Consider the following 22,924-nt stretch of genomic DNA (forward strand, 5'->3'; position numbering starts at 1 on the left):
TGATATATGAAGTCTGCTTTTCCGGTGATATAAAACACTATGCATCAGCTTACCTGGACTTGTTGTACCCTGATCTGCAGGTCCTTGGTCCCCAGCGAGTCTCCTGCTGATGGGACACTTTCTTCATTGTCCTTCAACCACTTTCTCATGGACCCAACCAATCTCCGGAACTGGTCTAAGTCTTCCTGACAGGATAACGCTTCCTTTTCTCTGCAAGGGAGGATACATCGAAATAATGTAAGGTGAGGAGATTTAGCAGCTAGTAGAAACCCTCCACCTGGTTTCAGATGTTACCTCTCACTTGCTGCCCCAAGGAGCTTCAGAAAATCTCTCTTCAGCATCTGGACCTTTTGCACATGCTCAGAAGAATCTACCAGCACAGTGGAGGTAGCAAGCTCCTTGGTCAACTGTTCCAGGGAAACAAGGTTCCCTTCCTGTTGCTTTATCTCTGCATTCAGATCCTGCCATAGAATACAGATTGAGATCAGTGATCTACCCTGATCCTAAAGAATACCCATCTACTGCAAAACATTTCAATATGGAAGACATGTTAAACACAACAGATCTCCACAGAAAACTGAGGACTAGCTATGTAAAGGTCCCGTGAGAGCACTGAAGTATATAAGAGAATAAGCTGGTCACTGACCAGTTGAAAGGCTTCCTATCTTGCTATCCTCAATGACCAAATCCTGCTCTCTCCTTTTCATAGCGTCTTTTGTGCAGTTTTCGTGCTTGCAAGGTGCAGCTGCCTCACCTCTGCCTATTTATACCTTACGTCCCATTGGGTCCTAAACTGTCCGTGTGCCTTCCCGTGACAATATGCCGCTTATTGTTACTGTGAGACCCATGGTGTGCTTTGTTATGGTATATGTGGGTGACGATGTATAACATCAATATAATTAACCTGGATTTGCTGCGAAAACTGAGCGATGTCTCTGTCAGGCTGGTTTCCTGTGGCGAGCTGGCGAGATCTGGTTGCATTGAACTCCTGGAGCAGTTCTGAAATCTGCTCGTATCTTTCGACTTTCGGCAATATCGCTTTCATGGTGGTTTCTTGCTGCCTCTGCTGCTGGCAGACCGTGTTAAACCGCGCGGTCACCTCCGAGAGTTTGCTCTGAAGAGCAGAAGCGGCCGCGCTGTCAGCCGTTTCCATAAACCTGCCCACCATTTCCCCGGTGGCATCTAGACTGCTCCTCCGACCACCGATGTCCTGCTTCAGTTTCTAAAGAGAAGAATGGACGAGAGGTCGTGACTTTTTCCACCTTTTGTACCGGGTCACTCATATCAAAGCTATGTTTTTTATTGCTAAAACCGGAGACCAAAATTGAAATTCATATGGATTTGAAACACCTTCCGCTTTGTGAAAAGACTGCACTTTCCAACAGTCTTATCAAAAAAGCTCAGGATAAGACAGTTCCTCTGATAAGTCTCTGAAGTTTGCATGGAAAACAGCTGTGAGCTGCCTGGTGTGGTGGGGCAAGTGAGAACACACAGCAGAGGTTGCCACGTGAACACTACGGCAGGCTTTGCCCTTCTTAAAGAAAACAAACAGCGCAGGGAAATAAATCCAGACGGTTAATTTGCTCTAATGGGTGTCACATTAAGTTCATTTTTTTTTTTTTTTTTAACTTTAATTTCTTTAAATTTGAATTTTTTTGCAATTTTAAAGATCTGCACTGGAGCCCTCAAGTAAATGAACAAGATGCCGTTCTCACCATGTTCATAGCAAGGGATTCTTGTATGGAAGAGGAGGACATGGAGGTCCGTTTTTGGTTTTCCAGCGTCTTCTCCATCCCCTCCAACCAGTGCAGGAGGTTTTCCAGGCCGTCCTGCACACTCTGAGACTGCGCCACAGACTTCTGCAGCAAATCCGAGTGCTCGGACATCCGGACGGACAGACCCTGGTACCGACTCTCAATACCATCTACAAAGAACAAAAAAAAGCCTTCATTAAACCTGAAACTTCTGAATAAGTGTACCCCCTAAATGCTGTACACACAAGTGTTCACAGGATAGAGACGTAGAGCACGATGTCTACACTCACCAGTTGTCGCCTGGATGCTTTTGCAATCTGGTGACGGGTCTCCCTGAATCTCTAACAGTGTTCGCAGAGCTTTGTGAACCTTCTCCACCTGCACCTGATGTTCAGCAAGACCACACTGCACGTTCTGTTCAACACAGGCAGGAATATAATGTGAAGTGGGCATATATACTCATACTAACGGCCTTAATTGAGGGGCCATGGACAGGTTGCCCATTAAAAACACAAGCACAAAATAACGAACCCTAATAAACACCGGCTGTGATAGATATATTCACCTTGGCCTTCTCCAATTGCGTCTGTAAGGCTTCTGGATCAGACGCCACTGGCTCAGCCAGGATCCTCTCCACCTTTGACTCCGTGTCGTGCAGCCACTCTAGAGTGGCATCTGCCGCTTCCTGAAACTGCTGGTGCCGGCTCAACAGAGAGTTCAGATGGGAGCCAAACTTGGAGCACTGAAATCGGGAAACGTGCATCGTCAGAATGAGTGAGAGTACAGAATGCGACACTATCTCAGCATGTACAGAACATGGAAATCTGCTCTGTTTACTACCAACAAACAATATTTTAAAAACACTTTAACAGTTTAATTATCGTCTTTAAACAAATGGAATCAGACTTAAAGCAAACATTCAGTTGTTTGTTTCTTTGGGAAGAAGGATTTTCTTTTCATCGGGGCCACTGACTGAGGCAGATCTTGTCTGTCAAATATTTGTGCTCTAGCCCAACGTGTCAGGGCCAATATAGATAAGGGGAGAGGGAGATAAGGGTATTTTAGTCGGTGTATACTCCTGTTCAGCACAGCAATTTGATATCCAAGAGGGAGCAGCAAGAGGAAATCAAACTCCTCCCATGTTCCAGCTCACCATGTTGACAAACTGAGTTTAAAGCTGCAATCCCCCCCTACTTTTCTGTTCTTACAGAATCGGAACTGGTCCCCCAAAGCTGAACCCTGCCTTTTCATTTTATTTTTGGGGACCCCCTCACTTCCTGTGAAATTTACAATTCCATGTGCAGGTGTGTCCGGTCCATTTTGGGAAATCAGCATGGCTGCCATCCAAGCCTTACTCCCAGTCCCGCAGGAAGCTGCAATGTCTAGCAGGACATTGCCACTTCCTATTGGATGACTCAACAGCCATCTTTGATTTCACTTTCGTTGTACTTGCCAAAAAAGGTAAATCTCTTGGGAACTGGGAGATCTCCAGAGTTGGAAATAGTGCGGTTCAGCTCAGGGGAACCACTCAGTTCTAACTCTGTAAAATAAATCGTTTTTGCAATAAAGAGGGTGAGGGGGCGGGGGAGGGGGGAAGACATTGGTGCTTTAAAAAAAATTATTACAGAAACGTATAGGTTCCAAAATGTACGTAATGTGTCAATCCCCTAGATTTAACTCCATGTCTCTGCCATTGTCATATTTTGGTCTTAGAAGGGACATTTAAATGCTTTAAATCAGGACAGATGCAAGTCACCTTGGAATGCAGGGTGCTGAATCGCTTGGATGCATCTTCAAGTTTGGTTTTCACCAAAGATCCTGCCACTGGTGTCTCAAAGTCTTCCTTGCACTGATCAGCGGCTATCTTCTCTGCTTCAACAACCTTCTGACCGGAGATGGTGATGTAGCGTAGGTCGCCTTTGTGAGAGATGACATCCTCAGAGAAGTCTGCCTGCTGATGGAGCAGATGCCTCAGAGACTCACAGTCTCCATCTCCCTTCTGCATGTTCTCTAGCTCCTGCTCACTGTGCTGCAGCCAGCTCTCAAACTCCCCGTGGTCATGAAGAAACTTCTGCAGCTCGTCACGCAGGCCCTGCACTTGCTTCAGCTGGACCTCTGACTGTGACAAGGATGCTGCATACTCTTCCTTTAGCTGGGTCAGCTGGCCCTGCAGCCTCTGCCTCTCTTCAGGGGCCAAACTGCTGCCATGTTTATCCAGGAAAGCCTGCGCCGACTGTATGGCCAAGATACAATTCTGCTGCTGAGCCCACATCTCCTGGTGGTGTGTCTGGAAAGAGAACAAGGTGTCAACACCACACTCCACCCCTGATAACCAGCTCTAGTGATGGACAATTCCTCATGTGCTCTGTTCTCTTTAGAATTACTCTACTGGGATTGTACATACATTACTATAGCAGGTGGCGGACTTACCTTTTTGTCGCCCATAGGCTCGGGGGTGGCCCACCACCGCAGAGTCATGATGTCACTGCGGCATGTATCACCGCATTGTCATGGCAACGCGGCATGCGACGTCTGGTCGCCATTACAACGCGACGCAGCAGGAAGGGGACCGCTCCGAAGATAAGACCCCTTCTCAACACACACAAAAATTTCTTCCCCCAAAAAAATTGCCGCTCTAGGCTAGTCAGCCTAGCAGGAAATCCGCCTCGGACTATAGCGTCACATTAATACAAACCAATATTTCTAACAGTGCGGTCAGTGAAATCGTTCCTGGGTCGGGCTACTTTATCGCCCTGGGGGGAGGTCTGATATTCTGATGGTCCTAACTGCAGCAGGGCAAATTATAAAGGTCAGACGAGAAAACCCCATGTGAGCAGAATAATAGACAACTTATTATTCAACTTTAAAGCACTTGAACATGCAATGTACGAGTCTGCTCACATGGGGCGCTCCTGTTTGATCTTTAGTTTCAGCAGTGCTGTATCTTTTATCCGGTGAGGCGATTTTACAATGTCTCTTTATTTTGCTCTTTTTGGTTTTGTTCTGTAGGAGTCTGCGCTGGGTCTACCCTTTGATTGCTATAATTTGAAGGGCTCCATGAAGGACACAGCAGGTCATCTCTAATGACCATTGTTCTAATGACACGCAACACTGCAGCCTCCCCACTGCTTATATCAGGGCTGAGGTTTTCATGTTCTTACCTTCTTCCTTTCACAGAGCTCGTTAAGCAGATCTGCAGCCTCGTTTGTATCAGGACATCCATCAGATTCCACTTTGTTGCTGTATCCTGCCCTTTCCGTGACGCTGCGCCTTTGCTGGGGGTGGCTGACCTTCGGCAGGGCACCAGGGAGCACTTGAGACAGTAGAGACTCAATCCTACCCAGGTTTACCTTCAGTTCCTCTGCAGTTTTAGACTGTGAACAACAACACAGAAGGAACAATCGTACCGAGAAAAAAACTGTAAAATCCCTCCAACGGTTCTCAACGACGAGCAAGGTTTAAAAGAAGTGTTACAAATATTGTAGGATGTCACAGACTGCGATCGAGCATAAAACACGTAACCACCACAGATATGATGCAAAAAGAGCAACAGAATGACTCCTCAGATAAATTCTCCCTCACACAGTATCTCCCGAGCTGCTCATCTTTTACCTTCTCTGTCTCCTCCTGGACAGCCGTGCTCACTGCGGTGTCCAGCTGCCTCTCTGTGTCTCCTGTCCTCTGAAGCACGGCGTGGTATTGCTCCTTCGCATGCTGGAGTTTTTTCTGCAAGGTTTCCAGCTCTTTTGGGTCCATTTTTGCTCGGTTTTCATCTAGAAAATCTTCTGCAGCTTTGATGACGCTGGCAAACTGCTCTCCCCGAGCTTGTACCCCTTTCAGGAGCTCCTAAAAGCAAGAAATAAACTGCAGCATGTGACTTCTGCAATACGTACACAAACGCCCTTCAATAAACCTATTGCCCAAGCCCCTCCTCATCCCTTTATGATCACTAGGACAGGGGTTTTCAACTCCAGTCCTCAAGACGCGCCAACAGGTCAGGTTTTAAGGATATCCCAGTTTCAGCACAGGTGGCTAAATCAGTGGCTCAGTCGAAGACTGCAGCACCTGTGCTGAAGCAGGTATATCGTTGAAACCTAACTTGTTGGGGAGTCTTGAGGACTGGTGTTGAAAACCCCTTTTCTACGGAATAAAAAGTGTCATAAACATCCCCCAGTTTACAAAGAATGTCACTTGTTCTCCGCAGTCCTGGAAAGAGTATGTCTGTCTATCTATATATTATCCCACCATAATTACTTTAATGTCTGGTTAATGAGTAATGAGTTAATGATTAATTAGAAGTTGTGTCTGAATTTCGTCAAAGGCTTGGATACATCTAACACACAAAGCCGGAACAACCGTGACCAAAGCAGTACCTGCATGCTCTTCTGTCTGTCCTGCAAGGTGGACAGTTCCTCGTTCCCGATGGCTGCTTGGTGATCACGTACAGCCTTTTCTGTCAGGCCAACCCATGAGGTCAGCTCCTCCAACCTCTGTGTACAGAGTCCCTGCTGCTCCTGAAGGGTCTAAAGGAAAGGTGGGAAACCGTGAAGCCTCCGTACACATAACCCTTACAACATATTACCGACAGAGGGGAAGGCGCCGACCGGAATAAAGGCTCATGAATCTCGATTTATTCCCCACGTCAGAATTATATACGTAAAGCAGCCGAAACGTAAATTGATGCGTTTGTGCGTTTGTGGGATGTCATTTTAACAATCAAACATGGTTTATGAATTTAAACACGTCAATGAAAATGGAATGGCCAACACTTAATGGTCCATACAGTGGGAGCAGCAGAGATTCATGTTCGTCTAAGGCCCAGACCGCCAGCGCTTGCTCCTCGTCTTACAAATTTCCGGCCTAAACAACTGAGCACGATATGTCCCTTTCATAAAATGATTTCCTATCCTGAAGTCACAAACATTTGTACGTGCAGACGGTTTTTAGTGCTGTACTGATATCAGAGTAAATGCCTGTTCCAGGCTGAACTCCTCAGCTGTGACAGCAATTCTTCACTGTTAAGACACACCTAAAAAGGCAAAGCAGACAGAGGTTAAAGGCAAAACACACAACACCAACATTACAGACAAGAACAGGGTTAATGTGAACATCTCAATATGAGTAGGATCTCCAGAGTGAGTGCAAGCAGTGACTGAGGAAATAACCCCATCATGATATTAATTTAAGGTTTCAAATGATCCTCGGGGCATTTAAAATATGTTGCAGACTCGCTGTTTTGTGCAATAGCCATTGGAGTAGAAGAGCTCACACAGTTACATAAGGTTTCCGAAAATCCTATGCAATATTACAATGAATAGAATGAGCTCAGGAATAGGGCACATATATTGTCATGCAATGTCACAAGAACACAGAACCAGTCAGTATGTTGCAAAGTCGCTTAGAGTTATTTGTTAAAATATGTTACATCCAAGGCTCTCCTATAATGCACGCTCTCATGCCCTTATCAGTAGCTGCAGGGAGAAGACTGGAATAATGTCAGCAAAGTCTGCATGCTGTCTGACCTTGACCTCAACGTTATATTTCGCCTGCCGCAGGCGCAGCTGCAGAACTTCGTCCCGTGCGGCCATTCTCTCGGACAGCTCCCGGAAAGACCTCTGTAGTTCATTCAGCAGACGGAGCAATGTGCGGCTCTGCTGCGGGGTCAGGTGCTGGGCGCGCTCAGAAATGAAGAACTGAATCTCAAAGGCAATGCTGTCCAGCTCAAGTCTGGTGTCTGCCACAGGTTGCCTTAAACCCTGCAAAAGACCACGAGAGGATGTAGGAGTGCAGTGTTCAGGGCCTTCCTGGGAATGCAACACTGAGCCTCTTCCCCTCTGTCCGTACATTCCTCCCCTCTGATTTGTGTGTCTCAGATACATTCGGTGCTAATAGTTTGATGCTTGCATTGAAACACTCTTTCAAAAAGCTCCCAGGGAGAAGGGCAATTCTTCCAGTAAATATAACCACACATTAAATAAGTTATTGTGGGTAAAAAAAATGGATACCGTACATGGCACAGCAAATAAAAATATCACTTTATTTGCTGCATGTTATATGGTGGATGGGTTTGGTCACTTTTTTTTGTAACCACCATAACTTATTTAATGTAATGTGTGTGTAATACAATGTATTAATGTTGAAATAGCCGTCTGTGAGTAGGTTTACTTGCTATACACTTCTTTAACCCAGGCTGTACTCAAAAGCTGTGTAATACGGCAGCTATAAGTTCATAAGGGTCCATGTTAAAATGAATTTGAAGAAAAGGGCGACACGGTGAGTGCTCATTTGCATGTCATTACCCAGAATCCCCAGCTGCAGTGGAAGCACTATATGCTAAGAGATAATGGGGAAGGACAGGGCTGCAGACCTGTTTGATGTGAATGTGCTCACAGGTGATATTTTTATTTGCAATAAATATAAGCAGATTCTGCCCTGAACATCACTAGTAAATAACATGAATAATCATGTTTCTGTAGCTCCTTTATTGCCGGTGCATTGAAGCAGTCTGATGTTACCGCACTACCAGTGTTAGACACCAGGGTAACTTCTGCATCTAGAATTCAACTTCCCTGAAAACATGCCAATAGATTTACTAGCCCCGCATTTCCTTAAAGCAGAAATACTACTTTCCAGTGGTATTATTTGTAATTATTTTTATACGTCACGCATGTATAATTCTACATTCTTAGCCAAGCTGGCAATCATATAGTGCTCCTGTTATAAATCTGTCAAAATCCTGATTGTGTGCCTAACATAATGGCTGCTTCTGTCAGTGTAACTCAGCAGCTACAATGTATCTGGATATTACTAAGGTAACATTATCTATTGTTACAATTTACAGCTCAAACTGCTGAGAAGATTTGTATCAAATTATACCAAACAGGAAAGTGTTACAAAGATCTTTCAACTACTTGGGAGGTGGGTTAAATAAAACAAAAGGATGCTTTAAAACTCAAAACGGCAGAAGAGATTTCGGAGTCTATTAAAGCCCTCAAAAATTCTAAAGCCCCTGGTGGGCTTTCAAATTTATACTATACAAAAATCGAATTCATTCTGAAACCATATCTAGTTAGACTATTCAACGCAATTCTAAAAGGTGAAGAGATCCCGAGGGAAATGCTCGAAGCAGAGATCATTGTAATCCTCAAAGAAGGTAAAGATCCCGCGCTATGTCCAAGCTATAGGCCCATATCAGTGATCAACACGAATATGAAACTCTTTTGCAAAAATACTGGTAACGCGCCTAAATAGAGTCCTGAATGCACTGGTCCACCCAGATCAGATGGGGTTTACCCTGGAGCGCCAGGCCTCAGATACTATTCGCAGGATTATAAATATAATCCTTAACAGTAACAAACCAAAATTCAACGCTGATACTAGGGCTAGATGCCGAGATAGAGTAGCGTGGCCATTTATGTTTCAGGTAATGGGTAAAATGGGAACACACGAAAGCTTTATTCGAGTACAGGCATTGTACTCAAATCAAACAGCTCCAGTGCGAACTTCAGGCTATACAGCGGCACCATATCAAATTAAAAATGGCGCTCGTCACACCGCTATCCCCTTTGTGGTTCGCTTTGTGTATAGAAGCCCTAGCTTCCAAAATAAGGCTAAGCCCTGAAATAAAAGGGGTAATAATAGGCGATAGAGAATATAAAGTATCTCTGTTCGCAGATGTTCTGCTTTCACTTACCAATCCGAATACATAACTACAGTGTCTGTTCGACACAGTCAAAGAGTTCTGCAAACTCTCAAATTTCAAGATAAATCAGAAGCTTTAAGCTTGCATATTCCTACAGTAGATAAGATAGAAATGAAAAAAAATTCCCTATTGAATGGAAACCAGATAAGATCAAATACTTTGGGGTGTTTATCACAGGGACATACGAGGAACTCTATGGGGCAAACTACCCTGAACTTATTAAAGATCTGAAAAAAGATTTATGGGTCTGGAGCAGATAACAAATATCATGGTCAGAGAGAATAACCTCGGTAAAAATTAACTTGTTGCACAGGGTGTTGTATTTATGGCAGGATCTATCAGTCACAGTTCCTCAAAAATATATCAAGGAATTAGAGAAAGAAATAAAGTTCATATGAAACGGCAGAAAACCTAGAATAAAGGAAAGAACAATGGGGTTACCAACAACACTAGGGGGAATGTCTCAACCAGACCTGACAAAATACGATGCCGCTAGATTAAGGCTAGGTCCCCCAATGACGGTGATGATGTGCGCGGCGCACACAAGGTACGGACCTCTATGGGCCTGCCCCAGTAGCTGCCTGCACGGCACGGCACAATGCGTGATGCACGACCACATTAAGCAAAGACAAGGATTTTGTCTTTACTGGTGGTGACAGAGCGCCGGCCACATCACGGTGGCGGTTCAGCCAGTGAAGACAAACCAACTGTGTGACATCATGGCTCGCTCCCGCCACCACGTCGCGCGCTGCCTGGAGTCCACCAGGTCGCTCTGCTGCCGAGAACGAGCGCCGCCCGGCAACCCGCCGCGCGTGCGCCCTGGAGCCGCAGCCTATGCCGCTAATATATTGGTCAATGGGAGAAGATATAAAACCATGGGTAGACATAGAAAGAGTGAAAGCCGAGACACCTGGTATGGCGACGCTGTTGTAGAGATAGAGATATATGTATATATATCCAAGAAGATCGAGACCCTGCCAGTGATTTCACATTCCCTAAAAATATGGGACAAGATTTGTAGCGTTAAATCTGTTTCGTCTATCCCATCACCTTTGATGCCCATTATGACCAACACAGAGTTCATACCAGCCCTCCAGTCAAAGGTTTACAAGACTTGGAGAGAAAGAGCCCTAACAAAACTTAAAGATACTCTAAAAACAGATAGAATCAAGACGTTTCAAGAAATAAGAGGGGTTCGATATACCAAATCTGCATTTGTATCAATATTTCCAACTGAGACATTACGTCTCCTCAATCCAACTAAATCAAGATCTATTCAGACCACCAACTACATTCGAGAATCTCTACTCAGCAAGTGTGTACCATAGGAGGACAATTGCACAACTATATCAAGCTCTGATCACTTAAATCAACGAAAAAACAAATAAAAACATTCTACACTGGGAAAACGATATAGGCCGTTCATTAAATAGAGAAGATTGGGAAGATATCTATGAAAGATTAGCTAGATCATTCAGATGCAAAGCAGTCTGAGAAATTAACCTCAAAATCCCGCACAGGTGATACTACGCGCCTGCCTGACTCCACTCAATTTTCCCAACATCCTCCCCCCTTTGTTGGCGTAACTGTGGCCAAATCGGCACATTCAAACATATCTGGTGGGCCTGCCCCAAGATAATCATATTCTGGGGGAAAAGAAGGAAGTTAATAAAGAGAATCACGGGTATAGATTATCCTTGGAATATAGAAACAATATTAACTCTAAAACCAGTTGAGGATATAGAAAGGAACATGGACACACACTGATAATACATATTCTATCTTCGGCTAAGGCAGTAATAGCAAGACATTGGAAGCAAAACAACCCACCGATAATTACAGCATTTCAAAAATAACCTCAACTATATAATGTCCATGGAAAAACTCACCAGCTTAATCCAGGACAGATATAATAGGTTTTTGAGGATTTGGGAACCATGGGTGCTTACTGGGATCTGAGCGAGCATTGACTCCCGATAGCAGATTTAAGTGGATGCAATGAGATTTTAGTTATGACGCTACTGTATTTATAATAAAGAATACATTTAAGTACTATAGATGGAGAATGTGTGGAAATATACCCTTCCCCTCCCACCCCTTTTTCTGTTTCCTGTACCCCTTTCCCCCAAATATAATTTGTAAAAACCAATAAAATACAAGTATTTCAAAAAAATGGCATTAAAAATTGAATAGAAACAAAAACAGTCACTATTATCTAATACTGCCGGACTGATTTATTTAAAAACAAAAAACCCCATAAGAGTTCACCTGTTCTGCTGCTTTAACCCAGGCTGCGCAACACAGCAGGCGTAAGCTCATAGGGATTCATGTTCAAATGGACAAGAAGCAAACAGTAACACACTGTGAGTACTCATTTGCATTACCCAGAATTCCTGGCTGCAGTGGAAGCATTGTATGCTAAGCGATAATGGGGAAGGACAGGGTTGCAAACCCGTCTGATACATGTTAATATGTTCACAAGTGATATTTTTATTTGCTGTACACTGAAAACGTGCAAAACGTAGCGGGGAATCAGTAAAAATCAAGCAGGCAAACAGAATTTGTTTTTTCCGGATACTCTTGTCACCGTGCAATTGTATACAGAACGGTAATATGTCTGTTAAATTTGTTTTTTCCTAGTAGCATTGTTTATAGTCTTGGATTTTAAATTCCATTTCAAGACTTTTTATCCCTCTTTATTTGGACTAACCGACCAAGTGTTTATTTAACTCTGGGAAACACATTAGCCTTAAATAGTTAGCATTTTGGTGAATTTACATGTGTGATTGTTTAATATTTGTCTCCTTCTCACACTCTAGCAACTCTACAGATCGTCTTGCATTACAGAGTTATTTTTGTGATGTGTGTTTCATCATTTATCATTGACGTGATTCTTAGTGAGAGGGGGTTGTTTTTATAGTGTTTTTGTATATTTTCTATATATATTTTTTTATATACAAATATACATTAATTATGTTCATTCTTTATGGTATAAATTGTCATTTTCCATTATATAGAGACTGTGTTTAAATATTGAGTATCATTTTTTTTAAGGCGAATGAAGTATTGTGCCGTGAAGTGGCTGCAGGCATATAACGCTTTGGCCTAAGCGTTTAACTAAATGACCCTTACTCATGAGAATACAAACATTGAAGTATTTAACTATGTATTTTGTCACATTGGATGTAGCAGTGGGTATTTTTGTCTTGTTGTATACATTTCAGTAGCACTCCTTTTGATATTGTATATATATACACATATATGTATGATGTGGAGGGTTCTGGGGTTAGAGTTTGCAGGGACTGTGTGTTTATTCATTTAAATTTTCAACTGGTGTCAGTTGTTTGGAGGTTAGTGGCCCCTCCTCCCGGGGTTTAAGCGCACTCCTCCCCACTTTTTAAGTAGCAGGTTTTTCCATGTTACTGTGCAGGACAGGTCCACTGAGGCCATTCTCCCCCCACTGCAGAGGTAAAGGAGAGTGTTCACAGGTAGTGTTAGGACCTGCATACTGGTCATGTCTTGAAGTGGCTGCAGGCTTATAACGCGTTGGCCAAAGGGTTTAACTAAAGGACCCTTACTCATGAGAATACTAACATTGAAGTATTTAACTATGTATTTTGTAACATATTTAGTATTTTGTAGTATTGGGAATTTTTGTCTTTGTTGTATCCTATTGGCCACGCTCAGTAGCACTCCTTTTGATACAAATATATATGATGTGGTGGGTTCTGGGGTTAGAGCTTGCTGGGATTGTGTGTTAATTTTATTGTTAAAGTGTGTTTGAATGGTCTCTACCGCCATTAGAGACCACACACATCTCATCGGCTTAATCTATATCACTGCGGGTATATAAGATAGAACATTAAGTGTTAAATCCAGAACCCCTCAGGAAGTCGAAGTACGATGAAACGCATTGGGAAGTGTTACCGGAAGACACCGTCCAAGGGAACAGCATCACCAGTCACCCCGAAGCCCTTCTGTGTCCCCGATTGCACCGCGGAAGCAGGAGTGAGTGGCAGCGCACGCAGGATGGAGCTGGGACACGACGTATCCGAGGGCGAGAGTGTGCCCGAAACACTCACTGCTTTAACTAAATAGGGAAAGTGTGAGCGGATTTCCTTTCCCTGTTTTGTATGCTATTTGAATGTTATCTGTCTTTTTATGAGGCAATATGGTCAGAGGTTTTAGTCTTGCACACCTTAAATGCTATAATGTTAGCAATATACTTGCATTTAAAGTACCAGTGCTCCGCACTTGATAAAGGACCGGTCACATGGTAAAGAACTGATTGAAGTTCGAAACGTTGTGTGTGCCACTAAGAGAATAAATTCTTTTTTGCAAATCCGAAGTGCCCTGGATCCTCTACTTACTTACTTTTTATGAGGAAACCCACTCCAATCAAAGTCAATCCTGATACAATCAGGAATCGTTTGCGGGTTTTCAACTGTAGAAAATACTACGTGTATAAGAACTGGTTTGTGGGGGATATCCTTCAACATTATTGAATCTGTTATTTGAGGTGTTCACTGGGAAACAGAAAGCATTTCATGTGCGCAATGTTACATTGAAGGAAAGAGCCCAGACACTAATAAACTGTTTTTAGGTCTGTGGGATTAGACAGGGTAATGGGAATCACCTCTGCATGTTTGTGCTCACGCTGCAGGTTACTGTCATCATGATCCAATCCATTGCTGGTCTCCACACTGTCCATGGAGCCGGCTGTGTCTCCCACCCACTGCAGCAGAGACTGCAGTTTGCGCTCAAGCTCCTTGTGTTCTGCTAGGACTGTACTCTGTTTAAAGAAACACAGACATTTCCCATTGCATGTACTGTACACAGAGGGCTGTTCTGGCGGTACTGGTAGAACAGAAGCTAGATTTATTTATTTATAAGGTGTGTGCTACAAGATTTCACAAGTCTCCCCTGCATGACACAGAGCTAGAGACTTGTAACGTTACAAATATTCCTGTACAAAGTACCTACAAATAAAGTACTCTCATATTACTGAACACTTATCAGTACCTGAAATATACCCATCTCTGAAGGTCTTCCAACATACCACCTCCTAGATTGTAAGCTCTGGGGGCAGGGGTTCCTCTTCCAGGCATTCAGTTTGTATGGCGGGTGCACTAACTGTACTATAATTCCCTCTATTCTAGTGCCTATTTTGTACGGTGCTTTGGACATCGTTGGCTCTACATCCGTATAAAGATTCATTCATTACATTTATCAAATCACAAGGCGCTGCACAGGGGTTTGACCGAGACTCGCTCACCTTTTCTGCCCCTAGCGCGGTCTGAAGCTGCAGAATTCGGGATTCAGATGCATCTTTGACTGAAGTCAGAGATTTCTCCAGGTTCTTGGCATCGGTTTCTAAAGCCACGAGTAGCTGTACTGGAATTTCCCGAGGCCGATCTGCAACTATGTGCTTAACGGAACCAAGCTCCCGACTCGCGGGGGAGACCAGGTCCCTCACTTCCCGGTCCAGCATCTGAACGGGATAAAATGGGCTTTGAAAACAGGTTCATATAATTATCTTCATTAAACAAATGGAAATCAGACTTGAAGCAAACTGTTTGGTTTCTTGGGGCCTCTGAATAGAGGAGAGGGATTAACCATGGGTTTACTCAACCTCAAACTGATCCTTCTCCCTGTTGGAGGCCAATAAAAGATACGGAGAGGGGAGAGAGGGGGCTCTGCCTGTGCAAACTCGGCATACCGTGTTATCATACAAAAGGGAGCTGCCAGAGGAAAACAACCCCCTCCCAAATGTAAGCTCACCATGTTTACAAACTACAGTAACTTTAACAAATGATTTTAAAATACTTATAGGTGTCTTGATTGTGTAAAATAAAATAAAAAAGACGTTTGTAACCCAGATTTAAACTTCTAAAAATGTGGAATTACTTTACTTTGGGCCTAAAAGGGATTTCACTTTGAAATGTTTCTGAGTTAGGTTGTGACGTAATGAGAACTTCTGCATTGTTGATATAGATCTGACAATATATTTCACAAGCATGTTATATTTATCTGGCCAATAATACCAATATTTTACCTCAGCTTGTCTCAGCTGCTCATGCAAACCTGCTGCCCCTTGCAAGACAGGCTGTGGGGGACCCAGTCTTACTTCAATATCCCGGAGCATTGAGAGGTAAGACACAAGTTTCTCCTCGTGCTCAAGGCATGTCTGTTTGCTGCAAGAAGCTCGGGAATCCTGAAGGACACATTTATATTAAATATTCACCATGTTTATGCACAAAGTCACTGAAAAGCAAAAACCCTTTAACTGCCAGAGGGGCCTGCCAGACCTTGCCGCTGGCAGGGAAAGGGTTATCGTTCTAAGAAGTGATGGGGGCAAATCTAAAAGAAAGAAAAGAAAGAGAAGAGGAGGGTGGAAAAAGGGGCTTGGGATCAAAGAATATGTTGAGGTTTTACAGGAAGTTTAGACTGGGGCAAATGACCCTCTTTCTACTCTTAATTTCCTGGACATTAACACAGATTTAAAGCTCTCAACTGCACGTGGTATTTACAGAAAGAGTTTGTAGTGCATGCACATCCCCATTCTCTAGAATATATCTATTTACCTTGGGTGTTACCTCTGTCATATTGCTGGGGGTTTTATGGTTTGCAAAACCTGCTGCTGTTTTTTCAACGGTGTTCGACGATCTCCGACCACTTTCCTGGATCACTGGCCTTTCAGATCCTAATGCCAAATTATACTTTGCATCTCTCCCACTTTGAATTAAGTCCTTGTTTAGCTCTTTGCCTACAATGATAGTTGTGTCAGAGCCAGACACTTGTTTATGGCCAATACTCGTTCCCGCCTCCTGAGGAATTCCGTCTAGAACAGATTTGTGCAGCTGTGAGGGGAGTTCACTCAGACTGGGTATCTCTCTTTCTTGCCCAGCATTTCTCAGTAAAGGTGTATGAAACTCTTGGAGTTGTTGGCTGTCTGGACACACTTCCCCTGGCTGCTGAGCAAGACCGTCTAAAAATGTTTCCCCTGGATCCTTTATGATGTTGCTGAAAGCGGACTTGTCCGATTGCTGGAGAACACTAGTTACAGAGGATCTGTCGTGGTGCACTGTAACTTTATTAAAGGATACATTATCTGATTGCTTGGAGTGTTTGGTGGTGATGGAATTCTCTACATCTCTGGCCACAGAGGTTGTGAGTAGTTGGTCCTGAATTTCAGCAAGTTGACCAGTGGATACTTTTTCTGGCTGTTGAATTGTATGTAACTTATTTGGGTCTTGTGTGTCTGTAAAATGTTCATGATCTATTGGCATTCTGTTTGAATCGCTCTTCTCTGGTCTATTTACCACACTTATTTGTTCTGAAGGGAATGGAACTTCAGTATGAGGAATTTGAATTTGAGTTGCGCTTTCTTGCACTGTTAATTTCTTCCCCGTACCAGAGTCTTCCCCGTGTGTACCAAGAATGGAAATAATACCTGAGCTTATTGAAGCTCCTCCATCTCCGGGGCCCTGAAATAATGTATCAGATTCAACAAATTGTTTTTGTAACTGAAGTTCTTCAACTGTTCTGTTTTTACGTTCTTCAGGAAACGCAGAAAATGCACTGTACTCATCGGGTCTAGTTTCATACACAATGGGCCCATCCCCTACTCCATAAGTGTCATGATGTTCAGGTTCATGAATGAGCGAGCTGTCTTCTGCAGTCAAATGCAGAGAACTCTCCTCTTTAAGGGCTTCACTTTCATGTGTCATTTCCCAAACTCCAGATTCTTCCACACATTCTCTATATGCCTCTGTCCATAATTCTTTCCCGAGCGTCTCATCTTGAGACTTTGTTTCCCTCTCGGATGACAAATTCATTAAGCCAACTGTTATCAATTCAGGTATTTGTTTCAATTCGTCATCCAAGTTGCTCACGACTCCTGAAATGAAAGTTCCCGTTATCTTCTCATGACAGACTTCTGGGGCGCCATTCATACCCGCAATCAGTTCATCCCTTTGAAAAACGTTTGCATCACCTTTTTCAAAAACCAGAGGCGAAACAGTATCAGTTATGGGCAGGTTCATTACAGAAACATGGTGCTGCAGTAACTCTGCTGATAGACAATCCTGTAGTCTCAGCTGGTCAGGGTCAGACTTTCTGGTGACCTCTACAAAGTCTGGTTTAAATCCAACAAGCCCTCTGGGGCGCTTGGTCTCCTTTGCACCATATTCTATAGAGGTTACAACTTTGTCCCTCAGGTCTCCAGTCAGAAACTGGTTATCGGCAGTAACCCTCACCTTCGGTTCTTCTTCCAGTGCCTGTTGTAAAGTTACAAGAGGAATTTTTCGGCTTGTGCCCCTTTCTGAAATGCAAGTGCTGTCATCCTGTGCTTGCTGTGATATATCGAGCAGTGAGAAGGCCGAGTTTTCATCTTCAGCCTCTCTCAGAGAATTAACCTCCAGATATCTCTGTCCCGTCATAACATCAATTTTACACTTCTTTAGAAATTCTGTGTATGGAATAATGCGGCTATCTGATCTTGTAGCCAACTCAACCGAAGAAAATGCAGTATGTTGAACGGGCAAAGGCATTTTCGCAGCAGTTTTTGATGAGCTCATATCTTCTCCAGACATTTCTGGTGGCACAGGCTGATTAAGAAACACACACTCAATTTCTACAAGGTCTTCAAACATGTCATGATCAATCAGTCTGTGTTTTAGAGAATCACACACAGAAAACCTCATCCCTGATAAGTGATGTATGATTCCTCCATCTGAAATTTGTTTGGTTAGGAAAAGGAGAGCTTCTTCTCTGTTGATCACATCTTGGTTAACTGCCTGAACTACAGACAATGCTTTCTTGGTCTTTGGATCTGTAATTCCACCTGTTTCAATCTGCAAGCCCATCAGTTTTTGTCTAGTAACTTTGTCCGTGTTCTTTCCTTTGGAAGCTTTCTCCAGTTTAATAAGCTCATCTTGGTCGGAAGGATGCACTAAGTCCAGACTAGAAGCCAATGTGACAGATATTCTTTTGTGTCTCTTCAAGTCAAATATCCCACCTGTGACCACTTGGACTTCCAAAATCCTTTTTGCCGTTTCCTCATCCACAAGGCCAACATTGACTGCATCCTGCACAGAATAAAGGCTGTTCTTCTGTGCATCCAGAATACCGCTAATTTCTTTTTCAGAGGTGAGGACCTTCTGTAAAAGATTTTCATCCATCAGGCCTTCATCTATTACATCCTGAATGGTTAAAGCGTCACAAGTCTGAGAGTCAAAGAAGCCAGCAAACAGGCCATGTCTCTCCATGAGTCTTAAAGCAGTGTGGCTCGACAGTACTCCTACAGCCAGCGCCTCATTCAGAAGAAGCTTCTGATTGGAGTTTGCATCAACAATGCCACCGTTTCTCAGCTGTTCAGACAACATACTCAAAGTGTCATCTTCTCCCATTTTGAAGGGATATTCACTTGGAAAACTGCACGGAGAATCGTCAGTATCTTTCACATTGTCAAAAACACCACCACGTTCTGGATCTTTAGATTTTACATCCAAATATTTTGATTTTTTGGGCACTTTAGCAAGAGTCTCATTATTCAACATTATTTTAGCTGCAGGATCTGCAGATTTTAAATCAGGTTCACTCCTATATTCCCTATCAGTGTCGGCTGACATTTCAGGTGTAGAATTTTCCTTATCTAGCAGGACTTCTCCAGAAGGATCTGCAGTTTTATTGATCTTACTTACTCTAGTCCCACTTGTTGCACTTCCAGCCTTTGATAACAGCTGTGTTTTGTTACCAATGAATTCTTTACTAATGATAGCACCTTGTGAAATTAATGTCTCAGTATTTATGATCCCACTGTGGGAAGGAATAGGAACATCGGATAAGATAAATCCCCCTCCAGCATCATTATTAGGTCTCTTAGTCAGTGGTATTTGTGGATGTTTGAATGTTTTGTCCTCAGTGACATATTGAGTTATTTGTTGATTCTGGCTTTCTAGGGATGTATGAGAAGGTGAAGCTATTGCATCATCTGTTTTACAATCACTTGTTCCCAAGAACAAATTGTAAACCTCGTTTGGCAGACACAGGTCTGCTTTTTGCTCAACATGTGCTTCCCCGTTTTTTAAAGCTGTCAAAAGTCCAAGGTCTGTCACCTCGTGAACATTACATTCTTTGTGAGTCATTGTTTTCAAGTCCAAACGCGCTCTACTGGAACTATTTTTGTAGGAACCTGACAATAGTTCTGTTGCAGCGTTTTCCTTGCTGTCAATAAGCAGCAGCCTGTGTCCATCGTGAATGTTTATGTAGCTGTACTGCATTAAATGAGACATCAGTTTTTCCCTGTAGTCCTCTGGCTGTGATTCACTGTGCTCTTCTGAGGCGCTATCCACAGCAGGATGTGGGCTGCTATTTACAGATACAGAAGCTGGCTGGCCGCCAGGCTCTGGAACACATCCTGGTGTCACACTGCCCATTATATCAGGAATGACTGCCGATTGTAACATTCTGGCAACACTTCCATTCAAGATACCTCGCTCCACGGCTTCCTCCCAAGACAGGACTTCTTTGCTGTCTGATACATAGAGGCCTTGGATTCTTTGCTTGCTGCCAATAATTTTATCCACCAGCTCAGTAGAAAGGAAACTTTCCTGAAGGGCATCTGCAACAAGCAGGATTTCACCTGAATCTGGCCAGAGGAGACCCCTGATTGACCCAAGAGATTCAAGGATGAGTAGAGCAAGTTTGGGAGACACTAAATTGTATTTAACAGCTTCATCCACAGTCACTCTTTTCCCCGTCACGGTGTCTATAATGCCACCTTCTTGCACCTGCTGCATGAGAAGTGCACAAGCCGTATCCTGGTCCATCAAATGATGTTTCAGCGCTTCATTCAGAGTCAGTCTGTGTCCCGTTTTAGGATCTGCAATGCCTCCTGCAAATAACTGGGCTTCTAGCAGCCTCACAGCTACTTGTCTGTCAATCAGCCTTTCCTGAATTGCACTGAAGATGCTGACCGTCTTCCCTGACCTCAGACATACCATACCCCCTGCCAACTGTTTGACTGGGAGCAGTCTCAACCCTGTGTACTCGTGTATGATGCAGCACTGTAGGAGCTCTGCCAGGCTCACTTTCTTTGCTGTGTTTGGATCAATCAGATTTTTGCAAGAGGACTCCAATTTCTGACACAGCTGCGGAGTGAGGAGCCCGTCCTGAGAGGCCTTTTCTAGATCAGTTAGGTCTCGGCTGGATGTCAACCTAAAACCTCCTGTCGCTAAGTTGACACCTAAAATTTTCAGCCCAACACTTTCTTTCATTTTCTTCTCCCCTATCGCGGCCACAACTGACAAAAGCTTCTCTTTTCCCATTTTATTTCGGTCTACTAATTTAAGAGCATCCCTTAAATCTTGAAGCAATTGGAATAGTCTGTGGTCAACGATATTCCTCTTCAGAGCTTCCTCTAAGGTCAACTTCTCGTTTGTCTCGGGGACAATCAAGCCAGATAGAACAACCTGAGCTTCCAGAAGCCCCAAGCCGGTGTCTTGGTCAATTAGACCTTTCTGCATAGCCCAGAATATGGGGAAGATTTCCATGGATCCCAGATCCATCACACCAGCTACTGTGTGATACTCCTAAAAAAGAAAATCAAAACAAAATCCAGATCAGGACAAACGTAATGAATTGACGCATCATATACACAGTAATTATAATTAAATTATCCTACACCTTGTAACAGGTATGTGCAAAACAAATGCTTTTAATTTTAAATAAATGATCTTCAAGAAAATAAAAAATATAGCATTAGCATGCATATATGAATCTAAGGCGGAGGCTACAACAGATAACAAGTATGACTGCAATCGTTTCCTTGAGTTAGCATCTCACAGAGCCGAGTGCAAAGCAGCAAGCAGCAGAAATAAAGAGCTTCTGAGATTTCACAAACAGAAAGGATACAAAATTGGTACACACACAAAAAAAAAATATGATTTGTAAAAAGCAAAAACGACAATAAATGATGGAAGAGGAGGAGATATAAACTGAAGAAAGTTTTGGAACACCCTCCATCTATACCTCAACTGCAGAGAGGGGAAACCACCATGAAACCCAACCACCAGCAGAAGACCTTGTGCAATAGGTGTGCTCTCTAAGCCTTAGCACTGCCACCACTGCCCATGCAATTCATAGGGAGCAGATTCCCTTAATACCCTGGGTCTCCCCGGTCACCTCCAGCCAGATCACTAGTTTAGAACCTCCTCACCCAACCATCAATTCTCCACGTCAGGTTTGGCATGGTCTTTTTTTTTATTGGACTCTTCTTGCCTCACGTGTCGGCCCATGTGCCGCCTCCCATAGGGTGTTACACAGATTAGAACATCAAAAAAAGGAAGAAACATGACAGAGTGGTCCAAGGACACAGAAGAAAGTCAAGAAACACAAAAGGTATTTACTTACCGAAGGTGAGTTGGGTGCCACGGAAACGTAAGAGACAAGAGAACTTTATGCTGAGCCGTACGACACACATAGGGAAAGCTTTGGTGTTAGCGTCCAGCATGCCACGTATTGTTTGCAACAAGAAAACCCCACAGACATGGATCTCTTCCATTCGTTTTTATACGGGGGTTTCAGTTTACACTCTGGATGGTTAGTTGAACTTATAAGCAAGGATGCCAGTTAATCTTTTTACGACAAATAGGACACATCGTGCTCAGTACAAATAATACCCTTAAACAGTTAACTGTGCTCCTTTTTAAACATTTGTTAAAACAGAAAACAGTTTCAGGACAACACATTCCCAAAAGGGACATGCCATGTCCACGATCGCTGAAACATTGACATGCACAGACGAATAGGGATGAAACCACATGAAGACAAACTCAATGAAGCAAAACATGGTTAGAATGTATCAATGACATACTACATAAAGTGCGCATGTTCAAGAACAGACATGAAGGACACAGCGGGAAGAGAAGATCTGGGCAAGTTAAAGATGTTAAGTTCAACTCTGAGATGAACATGTACACATGTACTTGTAAAGAGAGTGGTGAGGTACAGCAGTAGCAATCAGTGACAGGTCCCAAACACAAAACTGCTGTGAACGGGACACCTACTGTAAGGGTATGCAGAGTAACAGAGGACATCAACCCAAATCAATGTCGCCTGCCTATACGTTATTGCCTCTGGACAATTCAATGTCCTTTTTTTGGAAGGAGGGAGATTATCTGCAAATAAAACCCATTATTTTAAGGTCTACAGGCCCTGCAGCAGACTGGAAAACCAGGTGGTGTATTAAAGCGCACCTTCTCCCACATTCACAAGCTGTGCACTCAAGAAAATCCGCCATAACATTGATTTAACAATACGATCAGAAAAATGTGACGACATGAAAATCAGAGTGGATTTACACTGCATGGTGTTTTTAGGCTGTTAGGGTAACAGATGCTCATGGCAACAACGAAGACTCCGCTCACTTAATCCCTTGCTCCTCCTGTGCTGATAGGGACGCTGC

General features: G+C 43.3%; 1 protein-coding gene across 26 annotated transcripts in view; it reads right to left on the reverse strand.

Annotated features, from left to right (window-relative positions):
- MACF1 (microtubule actin crosslinking factor 1) overlaps positions 1-22,924 on the reverse strand; it is a 121,972-nt gene that overhangs the window by 61,760 nt on the left and 37,288 nt on the right. For 20 of the 26 annotated variants that reach the window (XM_075604503.1, XM_075604510.1, XM_075604511.1 and 17 more), the window contains 15 exons: positions 16,041-21,050; positions 15,512-15,670; positions 14,732-14,947; positions 14,093-14,248; positions 7,277-7,510; positions 6,128-6,277; positions 5,367-5,600; positions 4,916-5,128; positions 3,511-4,041; positions 2,320-2,496; positions 2,045-2,168; positions 1,716-1,924; positions 905-1,222; positions 295-461; positions 54-210 (listed from right to left, as the gene is read on the reverse strand). In XM_075604503.1, coding sequence (XP_075460618.1) covers positions 54-210; positions 295-461; positions 905-1,222; positions 1,716-1,924; positions 2,045-2,168; positions 2,320-2,496; positions 3,511-4,041; positions 4,916-5,128; positions 5,367-5,600; positions 6,128-6,277; positions 7,277-7,510; positions 14,093-14,248; positions 14,732-14,947; positions 15,512-15,670; positions 16,041-21,050 — 8,055 coding nt within the window. The remainder of the gene's footprint in view (positions 1-53; positions 211-294; positions 462-904; positions 1,223-1,715; positions 1,925-2,044; positions 2,169-2,319; positions 2,497-3,510; positions 4,042-4,915; positions 5,129-5,366; positions 5,601-6,127; positions 6,278-7,276; positions 7,511-14,092; positions 14,249-14,731; positions 14,948-15,511; positions 15,671-16,040; positions 21,051-22,924) is intronic. The other 6 variants (XM_075604513.1, XM_075604514.1, XM_075604512.1 and 3 more) reach the window with 2 other exon arrangements.

The sequence above is a fragment of the Ascaphus truei genome, chromosome 6, assembly GCF_040206685.1.
Source record: "Ascaphus truei isolate aAscTru1 chromosome 6, aAscTru1.hap1, whole genome shotgun sequence".
NCBI classification, from domain to species: Eukaryota; Metazoa; Chordata; class Amphibia; order Anura; family Ascaphidae; genus Ascaphus; species Ascaphus truei.